The 20,197-nt window shown below is 38.4% G+C and overlaps 1 protein-coding gene across 2 annotated transcripts in view; it reads left to right on the top strand.

Annotated features, from left to right (window-relative positions):
- The window catches only part of LOC144699798 (cAMP-dependent protein kinase type I-alpha regulatory subunit), a 51,139-nt gene extending 31,820 nt beyond the window's left edge, over positions 1 to 19,319 (top strand). For both annotated transcript variants that reach the window (XM_078571045.1, XM_078571043.1), the window contains exons 2-10: positions 1,211 to 1,384; positions 2,265 to 2,356; positions 3,584 to 3,645; positions 6,149 to 6,195; positions 7,271 to 7,429; positions 10,351 to 10,411; positions 12,162 to 12,283; positions 14,476 to 14,557; positions 14,958 to 19,319. In XM_078571045.1, the coding sequence (XP_078427171.1) occupies positions 1,211 to 1,384; positions 2,265 to 2,356; positions 3,584 to 3,645; positions 6,149 to 6,195; positions 7,271 to 7,429; positions 10,351 to 10,411; positions 12,162 to 12,283; positions 14,476 to 14,557; positions 14,958 to 15,130 (972 nt within the window). In that variant the 3' untranslated portion in view covers positions 15,131 to 19,319. The remainder of the gene's footprint in view (positions 1 to 1,210; positions 1,385 to 2,264; positions 2,357 to 3,583; positions 3,646 to 6,148; positions 6,196 to 7,270; positions 7,430 to 10,350; positions 10,412 to 12,161; positions 12,284 to 14,475; positions 14,558 to 14,957) is intronic.
- Positions 19,320 to 20,197: the final 878 nt, after the last annotated feature.

The raw sequence follows: 20,197 nt of genomic DNA, 5'->3' as shown, positions 1-20,197 counted from the left end.
AATCTTCGTGGGCAATTTTCTTTGAGATCAGCAGTAAGCACTGTTCCTTTGCCACTGATTGTAAAAACTGAGACATTACTTAAGAAGATGTATGAATGCATAATTTTGAATTATGGATTAACAAACACAAATGTTAACTTCTTGTAACTGGTTGTAAAATTTTGATTTAGGGAATAAGATTAACCTGCACAGGAGTTTTCTGCCACATGCAGGAAATACATGTGATATTAAATCAGATAAAGAGGTTCTGTAGATGAAAGCAAAATACTGCGGATGCTGGAAATCTGAAATAAAAACAGAAAATGCAGAAACAGAGTTAATGTTTCGAGTCTGTATGACCCTCTTCAGAGCTCTTTCTCTATCCACAGATGCTGTCAGACCTGCTGAGTTTTTGCAGCACGTTCTGTTTTAAATAATAATAATGAGGTTCTGTAATTGTATACTGGATCTGGCACATCTTTTATCAACATTAGTATTTCATGTCAGTGAAACAGGCACTAGGTGTCACTACTCATTGATTTGTATTGTGCATTGTGTCTTTGTTCTGATTTTAAATGACAGCTCTGTAATCAGGAATTACCTAAACTTGGGCAGCAATGCCTGCCAATGCTTTAGTCGCGTGGCTTAGCAAGCTCCACTGCACAAGCATAAGCTTGAATTCCATATTACTACTTACTGAGCCTAATTTATAGTCTTTAACTCAAGTTATGTAGTTTGTGTGTTGTTTACTATCGGTTGAGAGATCAAAGGGTCTGGTCAGGGTGATGTGCTATCCAAGTACTTTTGCATATAGCGCCCAGTCTTAATTTGCAGGAAACATTGGTCTGCCTATTGAATTGAACTTTTTTGCACAGTACATAAGTCAAAATATTGGGAAGAATCCTGAATTGCACATCCTGAAAACATTGCAGTATTTTCATATGCACAACTGCCATAGTTCACAGTTCCTTTGAATAACTGAGGGTGTACATGTTATTATTCATATTTGACTTCATACCTTGTAAGTGATTTTTTTTCATTGAGTTTATGATTGTCATGCTGTATTAGATAAAGAATTGGCCAAGAATTTAGTACAATCCATGGTTTTGTTAAGAATACTTTTGCTTATCGAATCATAGATTAGTACAGCACAGGGAGAGGCCATACAACTTATTATGCTTGAGCCGAAAGTGAGAGTAACGTTTGTTTCTTTTATTTTTTTTCAATAAAGGAGGAGGCCAAACAGATGCACAATCAGCAGAAATCAGGTTCTCGATCTGACTCGCGTGAGGATGAAATCTCTCCACCTCCACCCATGAATCCGGTAGTGAAGGGGCGACGACGACGTGGGGCAATCAGTGCTGAGGTTTACACTGAGGAGGATGCTGCATCGTACGTGAGAAAGGTAGAAACATATCCTATAAAGACTACAGAATGTTCAGAATAATTAATTCTTTGACAGATAATTCAATGGTATTGTGTAGACACCTCTTCAGTACGTAGTTACTTAAGGTTGTATACCAGCTAATTATCAGTTCAACACTGGTCATGCAGTGAAGCTACTTCTGAACTGTAACATTTGATTGTATGACGAAGGGAAGAGTGTCAGCTAGTAATATCACAGCCAATCGGCGTAAAAGATTGGAGGACGTTAATGGTAAGCGAATTGTGCCTAAAAAAACTTGTGTTTCCTGTAAATTTTTACACTGGTTTAAAATGTAACTTGCCTGATCAGGCACACCAAAACTGCCCGTGCACTCTGTCAAAATTGTGAGATTTCTTCCACTGACTGGAGAAGACTTTTCAAATTACGATCATTTTCTTTAGGTATGCAGGCACTAGTATGTATATTTTAAGATAATTGTATCAAAAAGTGTTTAATTGCTAAGAAACAAACTAGTGTATACCAATGACGCTATTGAATGGTTCATTATAGTTTTCTGATGTCATTTTCAGTGCTTTTTAAATTGGGTCACTCAAATAGGAGATTAGTGCTTATTTAAAATGCTTAACACTCTTAAGTACAACAAGAGCACTTTTTAATGGAAAGAGATAAGCAAACAATTGTTCTCTTTTGTTGTCCGATTGCACGAGGTTGGTTGAAGATTTTATATTTATGATTATGCCAATGCATTTTATTGGAAACTTGAACTGTCACCTAACCAGCACAATTTTGAGCACAATTTCCCCGAAGTGTCCAAAGCAGAAACAACCTAATAGTGCTATCACCTTTCGTTATCAGTTACCTGTTAAAAGCAGCATGTATTTATTTTATTACTACATAGGTAATTCCTAAGGATTACAAGACTATGGCTGCCTTGGCTAAGGCCATTGAAAAGAACGTGCTGTTCTCACATTTGGATGACAATGAAAGAAGGTAAGGCATTTCTGATTTAAGAGGTTCTGAAGGATTGCAAAGATGATTGAATCTGTTTTCTTTGCTAGAGAATTCATTTTTGTCCATGTCAGCTTCACTTGATTGGTGAAACTTACTTCTGAATCAGAAATTTGTGGGCTCAAGTTCCATATTTAGTTCTCAATGCATAATTGTCCCTTCAGTGTAGTACAGACTGTCGTAATGTCTGAGGTGTTAAACTGAACACCCTTTTTTCTGTTCGGATGGATGTACAAGATCTCACAACCCTGTTTGTAGAGGGATGGGCAGTCTGGCCAACATTCTTCTTTCAACCAAATCACAACACAGATTAGCTGGCCATTCATCTAATTGATGTTTTATAGGAATTTTCTGCACATAAAATCATTTCCACGTCCACCTACATAAAACTTCAGAAGCAATCTTGAATTTGAGATGTTCATGGGACGATGACGGAAGGTTCTATTAAATGCAGGGTAGTCTTTGGGTGGTGAGAGAATTTTGAATTTAACAATGAGAGAAACAGTTTGAGACACAGAATGTTTGTTCAGTCTTTTGATACCCTAGCCTACACCAAACATATCAGGGAAAAGTTGATTCTTCTTGAGGCTACTCCAGCAATTTGTGTTTATCTTTACCTTTGAAGAGCCACAATATTGAGTTATTTTGCACATGGAATATTTGGCGAGGTTTCTCATTTTCTGCATTTTTTTTGTTGGCAAGAATTTCAGATTTGAAATTCACAAATTTTCTTCTCCCTCTCCCATCCCATTAATTAGTTTCTAGGACAAAAGTTGTGTGAGGGTACTGATATTTGGTTTCTCTGGATACTCCTAAGCGTTGTTCCATTTTTTCCTGTTTTGCGCAGACTGTTCTTTTAAGTGCATGCTCCCTTTAAATATTTTTCCGTGGCTGCACAAACACAGTCTCTTAAAGGGGATGGCTATTGAGCGATCTGCACACTAATTTCTGGGCTGCTGCTAGCCATGCAGCTGTGCAGGTTAGAGTGAACATTGCTCCAAAGCTTAGTATGCTGTATTCTGCTGCATATTCTGATGGGAATGGATACCATTGGGATGAAAGCATGGTGAGTTTTATATTGACAGAGAGCTTAATCTTCAATTCATATAAGGATCTTTGCTTGCTATCTACTTCTACCTTAGTTATGTTTATTAAAATAATTCTGTTGAGAAGCAATTTTTGACATTATTCAATTTTTATTTCTTTTAGTGATATTTTTGATGCTATGTTTCCAGTCACTTACATTGCTGGTGAAAGAGTCATTCAGCAAGGTAAAAAACCTATCTCTTTACAACTTGAAAGTAGATTATATCTAGATTTAAGATTGGTTGTTAATAGTAGAGTTCCTCTTTTACGTCTGTGCCTCTACTTCATGTAGTTCTAAATGTAAATATGGAGAGAGTCAAAATGAAGACAGTTATGATTTTTAGATTTCTGTCCAAGCCATCCATTGTGTTCAAGGTGATTCTATTTATCGAGCTTTACCCCAAGCTTTTGTCTCTCCCAAGTTATGTAGAATGATACAATAGCTCAGTTTTGCTCCCAGTTCTGTGCCTAACTGGGTTCCGTCATAATTATGTTTGCTCTGTTTATCTTGGAATGTTTGCTCAAAATAACATTCAGGTATAGCTAGGAAAGTAGGATGGAAATAGTATTAAATTGGGAAAGAGGAAAGATACAGGGATGCGTTTGAAGGAAAATTATATTGATACACTTGATAGTCATAGCTAGGAAGGATGAACTAGATGTAAACGTGGGAATTTACAGGATGTAAGTGAGGCATTTGGCCTTTTGTGTCCACGCTGGCTGACGAGTAGCCATCTAGCCTAATCCCACTTTCCAGCTCTTGGTCCACAGCCTTAAAGGTTATGGCACTTCAAGTGCATATCCAACCACTAAACTTTCATGAGAGCTTCTACCCTTTCAGGTAGAAAGTTCCAGATCCTCACCACCCTCTGGGTGAAAGAATTTTCCCCTCAAATCGCCCCAAAACCTCCTTTTTGTTAACCAGGGGATATAGATTTAGGGTATGGACCCCAAGGATTATGGGGCCTTCCTGTCTACTCTTTTCTATACCCCTTTTAATTTTATGCACTTCAATTAGACCCCCCTCCTCAGTCTTGTGCTCCAAAGATGATAACCCTAGCTTGTACAAGCTTTCCTCATAACTCAAATTCACCAATTCAGGCAGCATCCGTGTAAATCTCCTCTGTACGCTCTCTAATGCAATCACATCTTTCCTGTTATGTGGTAACCAGAAGTGCACGCAATATTCTAGCTGTGGCCTAACTAGTGTTTTATACAGTTCCAGCATAACCTCCCAGCTCTTTTACATTCTGTGCCTCGGCTAATGAAGGCAAATATCCTGTATGTATTCTTGACCATCTTATCTACCTGTCCAGCCACCTTCAGAAATCTGTGCCCGTGCACTCCAAGGTCCTTCTGTTCCTCTACACTTCTCAGTATCCAGCAATTTATTGTATATTCCCTCGTCTTGAGTCTTCCCCAAAAGCGTCATCTCTCACTTCTCCAGATTGAACACCATTTGCTACTGTTCCACCCACCAGACCAATCCATTGATATTTTCCTGCAATCCACAGCTTTCTTCTTCTTTATCAACCATATGGCCAGTTTTTGTATCATCTATAAACTTCATAATTAAGTCAAAATTATTGATAAATGCCACAAACAGAAAAGGGCCTAGTAATGGGCCATGTGGAATACCATTGGAAGCAGCCATCCAGCCACTAAGCATCCATCGTCCATTACCCTTTACTCCCTCCTCTGAGCCAATTTTGGATCCAACTTGCCAATTTGCCTTGGATCCCCAGGGAGTAGGGGGAATTGAGGTGTGCAGCAGCCAGCCATGGGGAGGAGAATTGAAATCACTTGGGGAGGAGTTTGGTTACTGTAATGAGCTGAGTTAAGGTAGCTTGTGAGGGGCAACTATAGCCAGAAGTGATGCAAAGGCTTAAAAAGGGTGTAGAAGATATTAGAATGGTACCAGGGGTGAAAGACTTCAGTTAAGTGTAGAGACTGGAGAAACTGGGGTTGTCGAGCAGGGAAGGAAAAAGGGAAGTTTGATAGAGGTGTTCAAAATCTTGAAGAGTCTTGGTAAAGTAAATAAGAAACTGTTTCTAGTGACAGGAGAATCAGTAATCAGTGGATGCAGATATAAGGTAATTGCCAAAAAAAAAAATTACACAGTGAGGAGTTAAACTCTGGAATACATTGCCTGAAAGGGTGGAGGAAGTAGATGCAATAATAACTTTCGAAAGGAAATCAGGTAAGTACTTGCAGAGGGAAAATTTTCAAGCTGAGGTGGGGTGTAGCTCTACTAGATAATTTCTTTCAAAGAGCTGGCACGGGCATGATGGGCTGAATAGTCTCCTGTATTGTATCTCACTGATACTGTTGGAAGCCAGTGGGTGCCTTGAAAGGGAAAATGTATGCGTGGAGGAGAGAAAGAAGAGATCTAATTTCTTGTTCAGTGGATGAAGTGGATTGAGAGCCAGAAGTCTACTTGAGCTGTTGGGGGGGGGCTCTGGAGTCTGCAACACAAACTTTTATTGCATGAGGGGAATAGTTAGAGTACTTTAAACTTGATTAGTTGTTGGGGGGAGAGTGAGTGAGATGGGGGCAACGTTGAGGATAGATAACTTGCTTTGGGAGAGGGAAGGAAGTATTTTTTAAAAAATACTTGAATAGCTCTGAATTGCCATTTGGGATGTTGTATTGTGCAGTGGTTTTGACGGTATATTTTTGTCCCTATAGGTGATGAAGGGGACAACTTCTATGTCATTGATCAAGGAGAGATGGATGTAAGTTTGCAGGCTACCCAGTGACTAGCATAATACATTAGGGCTTTTTTAAAAATCTGGCATTGTACTGTTTCAAAATGGGCATACAGAGGTACATCCATTGCATTTCTTTATTGGGTCATTTTGCTTTCTGCTTATTTATGAAACTTGGTGCAAGGTGGATTTCTTCATTTTGGAGATGGACTTTATAGTGATAAACAAGGAAAATGAATGTTCTTATAGCAGTAAATCTGGTGTCAAATTTCTCACCAGCTGTAAATCCATATCAGACTGGTGGTGCATAAGTGCAGAAATCTGTAAACTGTTTGCTTACATTGTGTCAAAACTCCACTGCATTTGTGAGCTGGTGCTCTCCATGTACAAATCCTGTACAATCCCAGCACCAATGCACTGCTGAAAAAGCATCAACCGTTATTCTGTCAGATAAACATGAAAGATTGAACACGCATTTTCCCTTCCCTAAAGACCGGTGCGTAAACTCCTGTTGGTAAATAGAATTTGTGTTTCTGGCTGAGTAAAATGTGTGAGAAGAATGAAGCATGATATGTGCACAGTGACTCCCCCAAGTTAAAGAAGAAGTGAGGACTCCATTCTCTGGGAAGTTGCTAGAAGTACTAAGCAATCTTGTCAGTTGATTGCAAGTATGATATAAGTGTGTAAGGCTGTGTATGTTGCCATTATGGAAATTTTTTTAACTACACGTAGCATCTTCATTGCTTCGGTAACTGTTTTGCTTCTGAGGTGCAAGTGTTAGTCATAGACTTGGTACCATGCTGATATCTAAGAGAGTCCAGTTCCAACTTCTTCAAAAAAAAAGCTAGTTGTATGTTCAGATTTAAACAAAATGATAATTTCTCTCACTAGTGGTAGAATTTATGAAATGAACTGAATTATTAATAATGGTGGTATTGCCAGATAGTGCTTTGAAATGTTTCTGTATGCCCGATAGAATTTAACAGGCCAACTTTCATTTGTTTTTTTGCTGTTTGCACCATACTTCATAACTTATGTGGATAGTGACATTTGAAGCTAGTTTTGATTCGGATTATTTTTTTGCTGAATCCTTTTGTTTTAGGTTTACGTTAACAATGAATGGGTGACCAGCATTGGGGAGGGTGGCAGCTTTGGAGAACTTGCACTGATTTATGGAACCCCAAGAGCAGCAACTGTCCGAGCGAAGACCAATGTGAAATTGTGGGGTATTGACCGAGACAGCTATAGGAGAATCTTAATGGTAAGACTGATTAGTACATAAAATTATACTACCTGGCTTACTGTAAATTAACATTTTAAAATTTAATTGCTTTTACCTTTTCATTGTCTTTTCTAGTCAACATATGCTTGGAGTTTGATTGCAACAAAACTGAAACAAATACTGCATTTGTAGATATTTCTGCAGTCTCTTTGCATGCATTCATCCCAAAAGAAAAATCATCGACGTTTACAGCACAGAAAGACCATTTGATCCAGCATGGTGTCTTGGCTACAGCAATCCAAAATTAATCATATGATTTGCTGTCTCTCCATGGTCCTGTATCTTCCTCTGCTTCAAATGCTAACCTACCTTCCCCTTTAAAGATGCAATGGTTTTTGATTAACTTGTTCCCTGTGGCAGACAGTGTAAATATGTCTTCTAACCCTTCGCACTCTTTACTTTCTTGACACCTTATTTTATGACACTCCAATTGGAGGAAATAGTAATTTCCTATTCACATTATCAAAAATCTTCATTATTCTAAAACTCTGAACAATCATTATGAAATAGTTATAATTTTCAGGTTTCAAATGGTTGCTTCTGTCAAGTGGTAATGTCTGCTGTCTGTCTCTCGTGCTCTCTCGCTTCTCTTGACCACCCCCTCTTCACCCACCATCGCATTTCCTCGCAAGTATTTCTTGTATGTATCTTCCCTTTAAAAGATTTTAAGTTCACACCAATTTTCAGATGACTATTTATTTAACTGATATCAAATCACTATTGATTGTGCCCATTAGATCTCCCAGCAGGCCAGTTGCTCCTCAGATAGGTGTTGTTTGTTATCCATTGGATTTCATGCAAGAGAAGGGAGATAAATTCTTGTCTGCCACGAAATAGGGTAGGCAGAGCTGTATTAAGCTAGGTTGGTCAATAAGAACAGATAGGCTTCCTTTTGGCTGAGTTGGAGGGAAAATCAAACCACTGACATTCGGGATAACACTCACTTCAAGATTTAAAAAATAACTTTTTATTGTGATGAACATTGAAGGAGAGGATTAACTATAATAGCTCATTATTTTACAAACTAATCAGAGGATTGGGAGGGTTTGGAACTCTGCCTGAAAGATGGTGGAGGCAGAAACACTCATCACATTTTAAAAAGTACCTGGATATGCACTTGAAACAGTATAACCTATAAGGCTATGGACTAAGAGCTAGAAAATGGGACTAGGCTGGATATCTGTTTTTCAGCTTGCACAGACACAAGGGGGCCGAATGGATTCCTGTACCATAAATTTCCATGATTATACAATTGTTAGTATTTACTAATTAATTTCTTTGAAGCTATTTCAGATCTAAAAGATTTTAAATAACTGTCCTAACAAACTGAAATTATTGCTTTTATTTCAAGGAAATTAAGGATTTATAAAGTGTAATACAAAATAATCAATCAAAATTGGCTAGATAATGCATTTTGGTAGCAAGAATATGACAGCCACATAGTTCTTGGATATTTAATGGATGGGATAGATGAGCAAAAGAATCTAGGGATTCAGATGCACAAATCATTAAAAGTGACAATGAGGGTTAATATGGCCATTGAAAAAAGTTTTTAAAAAAACAAGCCTTGAGTTTTATTTTAGGGGGATAGATTTGAAAAGCAGAAAAGTTTGTTGAACTTGTGTTGAACCTTGGCTAAGCCACACTTGGAGCAGTGTGCGCAGTTCTAGTATCCATATTATAAAAAGAAAAGAGGCATTGGTGCAAAAGTGATTCACAGTGGTAATACTAGAACTGAGAGGATATGCTTAACAGGAAAGACTAAATAAACTGGGGCTCTTTTCACTAGAAAAGTGAAAGCTGAGGAATGACCTTTTAAGGTAATGAAAGGTTTTAATGGGGTGGATGTAGAGAAAATATTTTTACTTGTGAGGTAGCCCAAAACTAGAGGTCATAACTATAAGATAGTCACTAAAAAAAAAAATCCAATAGCGTGTTCAAAAGAAGCTTCTTTACCCAGAAAGGTAAGATTATGGAATGTGCTACCACATGAAGTAGTTGAGGAAAATAACATAGAGGCATTTAAGGGGAAGTTGGATGAATACATGAGGGGCAAAGGAATAAAAAGATATGTTGGTAGGCTTGGAGGAGGCTTGTGTGGAACGTAGATGCTAACATACACCATTTGGGCCGAGTAGCCAGTTTCTGTGCTGTACACTTCTTGCAAATTATCTGTCTTCTCACTTTTAGTGGAGAGAGCACTTGTTCATAACTGTAGTTTCCACTTGCACTCCCTGCAAAGCAGGATGTGACTCCTTTTATCTTTTTAATCTGTTTGCTACTTCTCTTTGTTCTCAATGCTGAAGACCGAATTGTATACTTGCACATGTTTGCATTTACTGTCTAAAAACCTTGACATATTTCACACTTATGTCAACTTATACATTAAACTCTTGTGGCCACATTTATAATGAAACATGCCAATGTAAACTTGTTATAATAGGATTTTACCTTTCCACCATTGGTGGCATCGCACTGCCCCCATTTTGCATCTCTCAGCTGCTTAGCCTGGACTGCAGAGAAGTTTGTTGTTCCAACTAACTCTCTTTCTCAGCTTTCTAAATTGCTGCAACTTATTATTTTGAATGAAATAGCATAAAAATGTGGTGAAATTATCACTCTTCCCTCTGCGCCACCCCCAACCCTGGCCCCACCTCCCAACCTGCCATGTCAACTTGCTTCAGCTGAAAACTATCTTTGATCTTGGCTACATGTATACACCACAACGGAAGATTGCCTAGTACATGTAAAATGCACGTGTCTGCCTTTTAAACTGCAGATACTCTAAGTATCTTTCCCATATACCAGTTCTGTTAAAGAATTGCAATTTTAAATATTCTCACTGAAAAGTTTAGAGTCCTGTTAAAATGTTGGATTATTAAAATGTTTACTTTTATTAGGGGAGTACATTGAGAAAGAGAAAGATGTATGAAGAGTTCCTCAGTAAGGTCTCCATTTTAGGTAAGCAGAAAATGTATTCTTTGGTCATCTTTTCCTCTTATGCACAAAAACTTGACCATCACACAGAATTTTAAAGCAGATTGAAGAAAGATGGTGCATTTACACAGTGCCTTTGAAATAGTCAAGAAGTCCCAAAGTGCTTCACAGCTAATAAATTGCCTTTTAAAGTGTAGCCACTTTTGCATTCTGGGAAAATATGGCATCCAATTTGTACACAGCAGTGTCATACAAACAGGACTGAGATGTATGATTAGTTAATCTGTTTCGATTGAATTCTTGGCTTGCACACCCTTGAGTATTCCTGTTTGAAAAAAGTGCCAAGATATTTTCCAACCACCTTAACAGACAACCAGGGACTCGGTTTAATATCTCATCTTGCTAGATTACTTGTCCTTCTACTTCTTTCATGACACTCAACTGAATTTTATTTTATCCACACTGTAGACCATTCTGTCTCTAAATGGCACATACTGCATTACTACATACAACCCTGACAGAGAACTAGTAAACATTACCGGGGTGTATAGCCACATTCTAATAATCAGGCAGAGCAATAACTTGAGCAAGACTGGGATTTATGCTGTATTGTGGAGATTGTAATATCAGCCCAATAGTTTTGTATGCAAATTTTATAAAAAGTTTATCTTTTTTATTCATTTATGGGATGTGGGCATCGCTGGCTAGGCCAGCATTTATAGCCCATCCCTAATTTCCCTTGAGAAGGTGGTGGTGAGCTGCCATCTTGAACCACTGAGCCCCTGTGGTGTAAGTAGACCAACAGTGCTGTTAGGGAGGGAGTTTCAGGTTTTTGACCGAGTGACAGTGAGGAATTGGCGATACATTTCCAAGTCAAGGCGGTGAGTGCCTTGGAGGGGAACCTCCAGGTGGTGTTCTCATCTATCTGCTGTCCTTGTAGATGGTAGTGGTTGTGGGTTTGGAAGCTGCTGTCTAAGGAGCCTTGGTGAGTTTCTGCAGTGCATCTTGTAGATGGCCCACATTGCTGCCACTGTTTGTCAGTGGTGGAGGAGTGAATATTTGTGCAAGGCGTGTCAATTAAGTTGGCTGCTTTGTCCTGGATGATGTCAAGCTTCTTGAGTGTTGTTGGAGCTGCACATATCCAGGCAAGCGGAGAGTATTCCATCACACTCTTGATGTGTGCCTTGTAGATGGTGGACAGGCTTTGGGGAGTCAGGATGTGAGTTATTTGCTGAAAGATTCCTAGTCTCTGACCTGCTCTTGTAGGCACCGTATTTATATGGCTAGTCCAGTTCAGTTTCTGGTAACCCCCAGGATGTTGTTAGTGCGGGATTCAGTGATGATGATGCCATTGAATGTCAAGGGGAGATGGTTAGATTCTCTCTTGTTGGAGATAGTCATTGTCTGGCACTTGTGTGGCCCGAATATTACTTGCCACTTGTCAGACCAAGCCTGGATAATGTCCAGGTCTTGCTGCATTTGGATATGGACTGTTTCAGCATCTGAGGAGTCGCAAATGGTGCTGAACATTGTGCAATGATCAGCGAACGCCCCCACTTCTGACCTTATGACCTTCCCTCCATCATTAATGGAACAGCTGTAGATGATTGGGCCTAGGACCCTACCCTGAAGAGCTACTGCAGTGATGCCCTGGAACTGAGATGATTGACCTATATATTATATATATTAAATGTAAAATATGTGTGTTTATTATGAGGAAAAGAGCTTTTAAATTCATGCTGTTCAAAATGTAAAGGAAAGTTCTTCCTTTTAGAATCTCTGGATAAATGGGAGCGTTTGACTGTGGCTGATGCATTGGAGCCAGTACAATTTGAAGATGGACAGAAGATTGTGGTGCAAGGGGAACCAGGCGATGAATTTTTCATTATCTTAGAGGTAAGTATATTTAAGATATAGAAAATAACCCATTTGAGGATGGAATATTGAATGAACAAGCTATTTATTGTGCTAGATTATTTCTGTACATCGTAAATGTCTACACAGTTATAAGTTTTTATATTCATTAATGGAATGTGGGCATCAATGGCAAGGCCAGCGTTGTGCATCCCTAATTACTTCTGAGAAGGGTGAGCTACCGCCTTGAATTACTGAAGTCTGTGTGGTGTAGGTATACCACAGTGCCAAAAGGTAAGAACTTCCAGGATTTTGACCCGGTGATAATGAAGGAACAGTGATGTATTTCCAAGTCAGTATGATGTGAGACTTGGAATGGTGTAGCTGCATAACAACCATGGGGTGTAGTTTATGTAGCTATTTGCATTTTTAACAAGGCAGGAAGTAATTCTTCAGTAAAATAATTGATTAAAAATCTAGAAGAAACCTGTCCCTTTAAGAATTCAGCAGAAATATACAAGTTTTTCAGAGCTCTTTTTCTCTTGATCATCTATGACTGTCTAATTTTGATATTGAACATGTGAATTCTCAGCTTCAATATAATAAGTTTTGCTCATCTCAATTTCTGCTTCCTTTTACAAAGACTGAGCTTTAAAAAAATTTTCCTCCCTGCCGCTGATTTTGTTTTTGGTGCAGATTGTCTAAATTTTGTCAGTAAATCTAGAGGAAGTTGAAATAATTAAAATTTCATGATTCCAAAGAATTGGAGGAACATAGATACCTGACGGTTGCAATACTAGAGGAGGTTACAGAGACGGGGAAGGTTGTGGGCATGGATGCATTTGAAAACGCTGATAATTTTATAATGGAACTGCATGGTGATGGGCAAACAGGATTTAGTGCAAATTGGGACATGGGCAGTTTGGATGACCTCCAGTTTACATAGGATAGAACATGGGAGCAGGCCAGGAAGGCAGTGAAATAGTTAAGTCTAGAGGTAATAAGTTGTGAATGAGGATTTCAGAAAGCGATGAGGCTACCTCAGGTAATGTTAGAGGTCGGCGTTAATGATTGTGCAGATATGCGTTCAGAAGCTCATTTCAGGGTCAAATATGCCACCAAGGTTGGTTCAGCTTCAGACAGCTGACAAGGAGAGGAATGGAGTCGATGGCTAGGAACGGAGTTTGTGGTGTGGACTGAAGACCCAAGGGTTGCTTCTTCCTAATATTTAGAGGAAGTTTCTCTGGATGTCGGGACATGTCACCTGGCAATTTAAAGATGGGGTCAGATCGAGAGAGATGGTGGTGAGGTAGAGCTGGGTGTAGTAAGCCTACGAAGGAAAATTGGCATTGTGTTTTGAGATGATGTCACTGAGGGGCAGTGTGTACATGAGAAAAAGGAGGGGGGAAAGGATGGATCTTTGGAGGATACCAAAGTTAACAGTGCAGGAGCATGAAGAGAAGCCATTGTAGGTGAATAGATAAAAATGGAACCAGGTTAGTTGCAGGTTCACCCAGCTAGATGATGGTGGAGAGGCATTGGAGGCGAATAGTGCAGTCACCTGTGCCAACAACTACAGACAGGTCAAAAATGATGAATAGTTTACCTTTGTCACAGTCAGAGGGGTTGTCATTTCTTATTTTGATGAGAGCCATTTCGACACTGGCAGGGCAGAAACCTGGTTGGAGAGATTTAAACATGGAGCTCCAGAAAAAGAAATTGGCACAGATTTGGGAGACAACAACATGCCCAAGGACTTCGCAGAGGAAAGGGAGGTTGGAGATGGGGTGGTAGTTCACAAGGATGGAGCTTTCAAGGGTTGTTTTTTTGAGTAGGGCACTGATGATTGCAGATTTGGTGGAGGGAGGCAGTACCCAAGACAAGATCTGAACTTCTAATTTAAAACACTCAAGTTTCCAATTTTAGATTCTGTAGTTACCAAATTCCTTCTGCCAGTGTTTTTTTGATAAAAAGTAGATTACACTGCATAGAAATCTTTACTGCTCTTGGTATTATTAAGAACTAAATATCCATGAATCTGATTATTTTCACTTGTCATAAGGAACTCCCATTACCAAACAGTATATTGCTAGAGATATTTTGAACAATATTTCTAGTGGTTGTTGCCTTCCAGTTCACAAAATCAAAGCTCAGAGTATTTGGGAATATAGGAATATGCAAGACCATTAGTAACAATGCTTCAAATGTACTTTATATTGAAATTTGTGTTATAGGGTACAGCAGCTGTGTTACAGCGCAGGTCAGAAAATGAAGAGTTTGTAGAAGTTGGAAGATTGGGGCCATCAGATTATTTTGGTGAGTTTCTCATACTTTAGAAATCTTAGGGTTTAATACTGTGAATGTTTAATGTATCACGTTGTTAAAAATAAAGGTTCCTAGGAAGTAACTTGATGGATTTTTTTAGCAAAAAAGCCCCTCAATTGCGTTGACTTTAGAAGAGAGAATATTGGCTGCTAAATATGATTACTGTCATTAACAGTAGGGTGCAGAAGTGATGTAATTTCACTACAGTTTAAGATTGGCTGATGACTAACAATCTGAATCAAACTTGGTAATTAAGCTTACTGTCATACTAAAACATGGTAAATGCACCTACTAGGTCATTGAGCACAGGGACCTGGTTTTGTATTTCATAGGTTTTAATTTTTCAGTACTATAGATGGATTTGAAATATTAATTTTTTTTCTTCTCTCAGGTGAAATTGCTCTTCTGATGAACCGTCCACGTGCTGCGACTGTGGTGGCACGTGGTCCGTTGAAGTGTGTGAAACTGGACAGACCTCGGTTTGAACGTGTCTTGGGTCCCTGTTCTGACATACTTAAACGAAATATCCAGCAGTACAACAGCTTTGTATCGCTGTCTGTCTGAAATCCTCTCCTCCGCTGCAGCATCTGCCAGAGCGAACTGCCTCATTTCTGTCTAAAATGCCGCTTCCTGTGGCAAGACCACCACCAGTCCCACAGCTTCCTATCCATCAGAGAAAGCATTCCCTTTGTAGCATTCAATGCCACATTTGCTTTGCGTCTTTCTCACACTGCACCAGCTTTCTACACAGTCAATGCAGCTTCAGTTAAGATTTTTTTCTTTTTGCTTTGATGCTTGTGTGTAGAACTTATCCCATTGGTTCTTGTTTATAAAGATTAAAACTTTGCTGTTTTAAATAAATAGTGTGATTAATACCCAGATAATTAAGCTTTAATTTGGTTATATGAGCAGAGGATTTTTGAACCCTTTAGCTTGCTCTGTTTCAAGCTATGTTGTAGTGCATTTGTGAGTCATGAATCCCATGGATGTGTACTAATGGAAAATCTTGGGTTTTAGTCTGGACAGCTTAATTATTTTTGGGACTCCTCAAACCCACATGTGGATTACTACAGAATATGTTTATTTTAATGTGGCTAGGACAGAAAATGCTTAAATACAAACACGCTCTAAAAACATCATTTCTGTAGAGATTGAGGGGAAAGCATCCAAATTGAGATGTTGGACTTTTCATCACATACATTTTAGTTTTGAGATAAATGTTACATTTTAACTTTTTTTGGAAGCAATTTGAAAAGTATTTAAAGTTGAGTTTTCTTGTATGTAGTTTTAGGTATTGCTTAATGAGGATCCTATTGGCCTGTGTGGTTTTGCCAAATTTATTCATATCACTTCATTTGCACATGAAGTTAACATTCAGACCTATTTTTAAAAAATCCATAAAATAAAATCCCATTTTAATTTTTGTCAGCAATTTCTGACTTGTATTTAGTCTCCCAGTTATCAAAGCGTACCTGCTTATAATTGTAGTGCTTGTGGCAGCCAAATCTTTGCTTGAGAAAGGTTAGTGTACACTTTGATTTATGTACAATACAAATTGGTTTGTTTGGATACAAATAAAACAAAAAAATTACAGCATCATTATGACTCAGTCAGTGATGCTTTGGTTAATGGGGTTTAGCTTAAAGGTCAGCTTGTTATTTTGGCAACCGGAAATGCTTTTGATGTTCAGACCTTAATTTGATGGGCACAGGCTTTGGTAATGGTAGAGATTTTGTACATTTGCCTGTTATTGCAAGATTTCTGCAATATCAGGTTCTAAGCCTGTATCAGAGCATGCTTTTGTGAACTGCGAATTAGTGAAGTCCTTTTTCGTTAGCCTCTCTTCCTAATATAACAGAAGCTAAACGCCAAAAGCCTTGGGTGTATTTGACTTGTAGCCAGAAGGTCACCACTCTCAATCTCTGAGCTGTGTGTCGCTTGAGTTTGATTTTCTTGGGTGTGTTTTGTCAGTTGTGATGGAGCACTGCACGACGGTGTAGTGTGTCATTCCATCTGCAGCAACAGGGAAATTAAAATAATCTTGCTACACTTGAACTGTGCTTCCTGCTGGACAGTGGTGGAGTTATATTGGAATAAGCTGTAGAAACTTCTGCAACCTAAAATGAGATGGATATACAGTGTTGAATTCTGTAAGGGCAGATTAACAGAGCTAGATATATTGATCTGCTCTGTGCCAGGCAAGAAATATAACACATTCATTTGAAAGGCTTATTTTAACTTTGCTGACATAAAGTAAAGTATAGATTTTACAGATCAGACCTTATTTGTGATATTATGAAAGTTATTGTCCTTTCTTGAAGTAGGACAGCAAACACTGTTCATGTCAATTGTTGCTATTTGCTAGGCAGATGTAATTTGAATTATTAACTTCAGTCAGTCGCAATCACATCATGAAAAAGTTAGAAATATGAACATTCTTTTCTAGATTTGGGTAATATATTGCCACCGCTACCTGATTTTAACAAATGACTTTTATACAGCTGTTGTGGCAAAGTAACCCTGCTAGTGACCATGAGAACTAGTTAGTACAGACTAGATAATCTGTGGATTTCCTCCCTAATTTATACCATTGGCTTTCAATTTGTTGCTGAGACAGAGCCAGTGAAAGGGTTGCAAAATGAAACTTTATGTATTAACCAGATGTAATTTCATTCCAAGGGCAAAGAATGTAAACATTCCTTTTAGCAACAAACCAGTACCATCCTCACAGGTACTGGTACAGGTACTGTGTGCACTTGTACTTGACCAGCACTGGCAGCACAAGGTTGGGCGATGGCATCCCTAATTCCTCTCCAGTCCTGACCCAGTTTATAAACTATCCACTGCTTCCTGGTTCTTTTATTAATAGCATTGGACATGTTTAGGTATTTCATAAGTCCTGTGCTAGACTGGGGTGGTGCAATGTGGTATCTATTTAAATGAAGATTAATGGCTGACATTTAAGTTGCTGCAGTGCTTTAGTACCCATGTTATTTTGTGTTTAATCATAGTTGCATTTCCTTGCAGCTCACAGTAGCTGGCGCTGTTGTTCCATTATTGGCATACACCAGAGCTCAGCTGATATTGCACAAATGTACACCCAGACACTCTAGTAAAAGGCAGAAACCAAAAACTGGATGTTTGATCCCGAAGTAGCCGATGCATCGGCATTCTGAAATGTACCACAGCAGCTTTTTAGTAAGGCATGACATTCAATTTTATTTTGAGGCTTTCAAGAAAGCGAGAAACTCATTGCTGAGTCTTAATGACATTTCAGTATTTCACAGCTTTGTATTACATGTGCACTCATTTCACACACATTTTACAAATTCCACACAGCTGTAATTAGATGAAATTATATCCATTATTCTATATAGAATGACTTAGACTAGAATAATTGCTTGGATTGTACAGCAAGCTAAAACTAAATTGCTTGAAGAGTTGGGTTGGCCATGGGCTATTTGTAGATTTTGTCCTGCCAGCATTGTATTTCCATAGAGAATTAAACCAGGTTTATTCTGTGCTAATATTGCTATAAGTGAGATACCTGATGGAAAGTTGCAAAATCACTTCAGCTATCTCTGTATGATGTGCACATGTGCGAATGATTAGATGTAACTAGCATGTTACTATCAGTTTTTCAGTGCACTTCCCTTAAGATGCTGTGTAGGGTGAAGAAAATGCTTTCACAAAAATCTATGGAGAAAGACCAGTTGTGTGTTGAGGGCATGACGACTTTCACTTGAGTAGAAGTTGACATTGGCCAATATTCCATTTTATTGAGCAGCTGGGGCATTACTAAAAGTTTGATTTCTGTTTGAGACCTGAGTAATGCCTCGAGTAATCATGGTATGGCAATCATAGAATGTCATGCCCAACTCTTCTGGTGTGGCAATGAATTGCATCTGTTGAGCTTTTTCTTAACAGAAGTCTGTAAATTAGACTTGAGTAGCTTTTAATGCCTGATGTTTAATTGGAATTTACTCCCTACGAGAGCTTATTCCTGTTTCATCAATTTAAACTCCCTTGGAAATTAAGAGTTGAGAGTGAGGTTGAGATGTATTGGCCTAATTTATTTGATATTCCTGGCATGGACACAATTAAGTCAGCAGCTGCTTATGGGAGGTGTCCTCTCTAGATATGCCAGTATTTTGCACAGGTGAAAGCTGGTTCTTTATATTTAATTTTTCTGTTATCTTGATAATCTGTCAAATTAGGTGAAGGTCATTCCAGAATAGAGTTTACCAATGCCGTAGATTACCAGTAAGGGTGAAATTAATGCAGTATTCCAGTAATTTTGAAACCTTTCTCAAATTAAAATAAACCTCCCAACTGTGACAGCCCTGGCACCTAGCAGATTGGTTTTTGGCTTGCTGCACATTCTTAAGGTTTTTATTTACCTAAATGATTTTATTATAAAGCAGCTGATAATAAGTTTATTGAATAATCTGATGCAGTTGAAGCTTTAACTATTGTGTGCAATCAGAACTGTACGTACAAACGACCACGGTTTGATGTAGTTTGCCTTAGCTATCTTATATGGGGATTAGACATCCTCAGCTAGCTTACCTACAAAAAAATTTGCAAAGTGAGAATACAGCGTGATAATATGTAGATTATCCAAGGACCATTTTTTGTATTGTTCCCAATGACTGTATAAGATCGGATTTACTGTATGTGCTAAAATAATCCTTTTGTTATAGAGTGTCCTAATGACAGGTCAAGCAATAAAAGTTAATTCTTAAAAAGAAAACTGTTTTCTTATTTATTCATTTTGAACTGATGAAGCAGGTGCACAACTAAATCACTAATCATGCTAGTTATAAAATTTTTTACAGTAAGATCTCTTTACATTTTACTTGGATAAGCTAATGCTAAAATGTCATCATAAAACTTGCCCTACCCAAGGTAAATGTTGAGTATTGTATGAACTTACTATAATAGAACAAGAAACCTATCTAGTTTTGCCAAATATAAAGCTCCCCTCCTGGATGGCATTGTTGCTTGTTCCTGTTAGCTAACTTGACTTTGTGTTAACTTGTGGGTTGTTTTTGTTTGTAACTATCCTGTGACCTGGTTTCAACCATTGTTTTAACTTGGCTCTTAATGTGCATTTCTTATGTATTTTGCCAAAACCTGTTATGGAGCCATGCCCAATCTATTGTATTTTTTTCTTGAGTGCTGCATACACTGAGTTGATCCTACATGGTCACAACACTAGATAGTTTAACTTCAGAAAATCAGGAAGTTTGGAGTAATCCTTAGTCCTGTCTCACAAGGCTACAACAGGATTTCTTTGGAGTTGATGTACTGTAAGTTGAAACTAATGGGTGGAGTTAATTTGTCTGCTGTTTGGTGAGCATTATCCCTGCACAGGGATAATCCATGTTTCAGAATTTCTGGACAAAATTGGATAGTTGATATCTAATATTCCTTATATGCACATTGCTGTCGACATTACGCTTTCGGGATCGATCTATGCTACCCATTTTTGGCACAGCCCTATTTAGCTAGACGTTTTTTGTATTATTGCTGTGAGCTTCCTGGATAGCTATAAAACCTTGATAGTAACAGTGCGAAAGGGCATTCTGTGGTACTGAGAATAAAATCAGGTGAGATTTGTTCCCTTAA

Source organism: Cetorhinus maximus, chromosome 24 (assembly GCF_964194155.1).
Source record: "Cetorhinus maximus chromosome 24, sCetMax3.hap1.1, whole genome shotgun sequence".
Lineage (NCBI taxonomy): Eukaryota > Metazoa > Chordata > Chondrichthyes > Lamniformes > Cetorhinidae > Cetorhinus > Cetorhinus maximus.
Note: the sequence above shows the minus strand (reverse complement) of the source record. Positions and strands in the feature narration are given on the sequence as shown.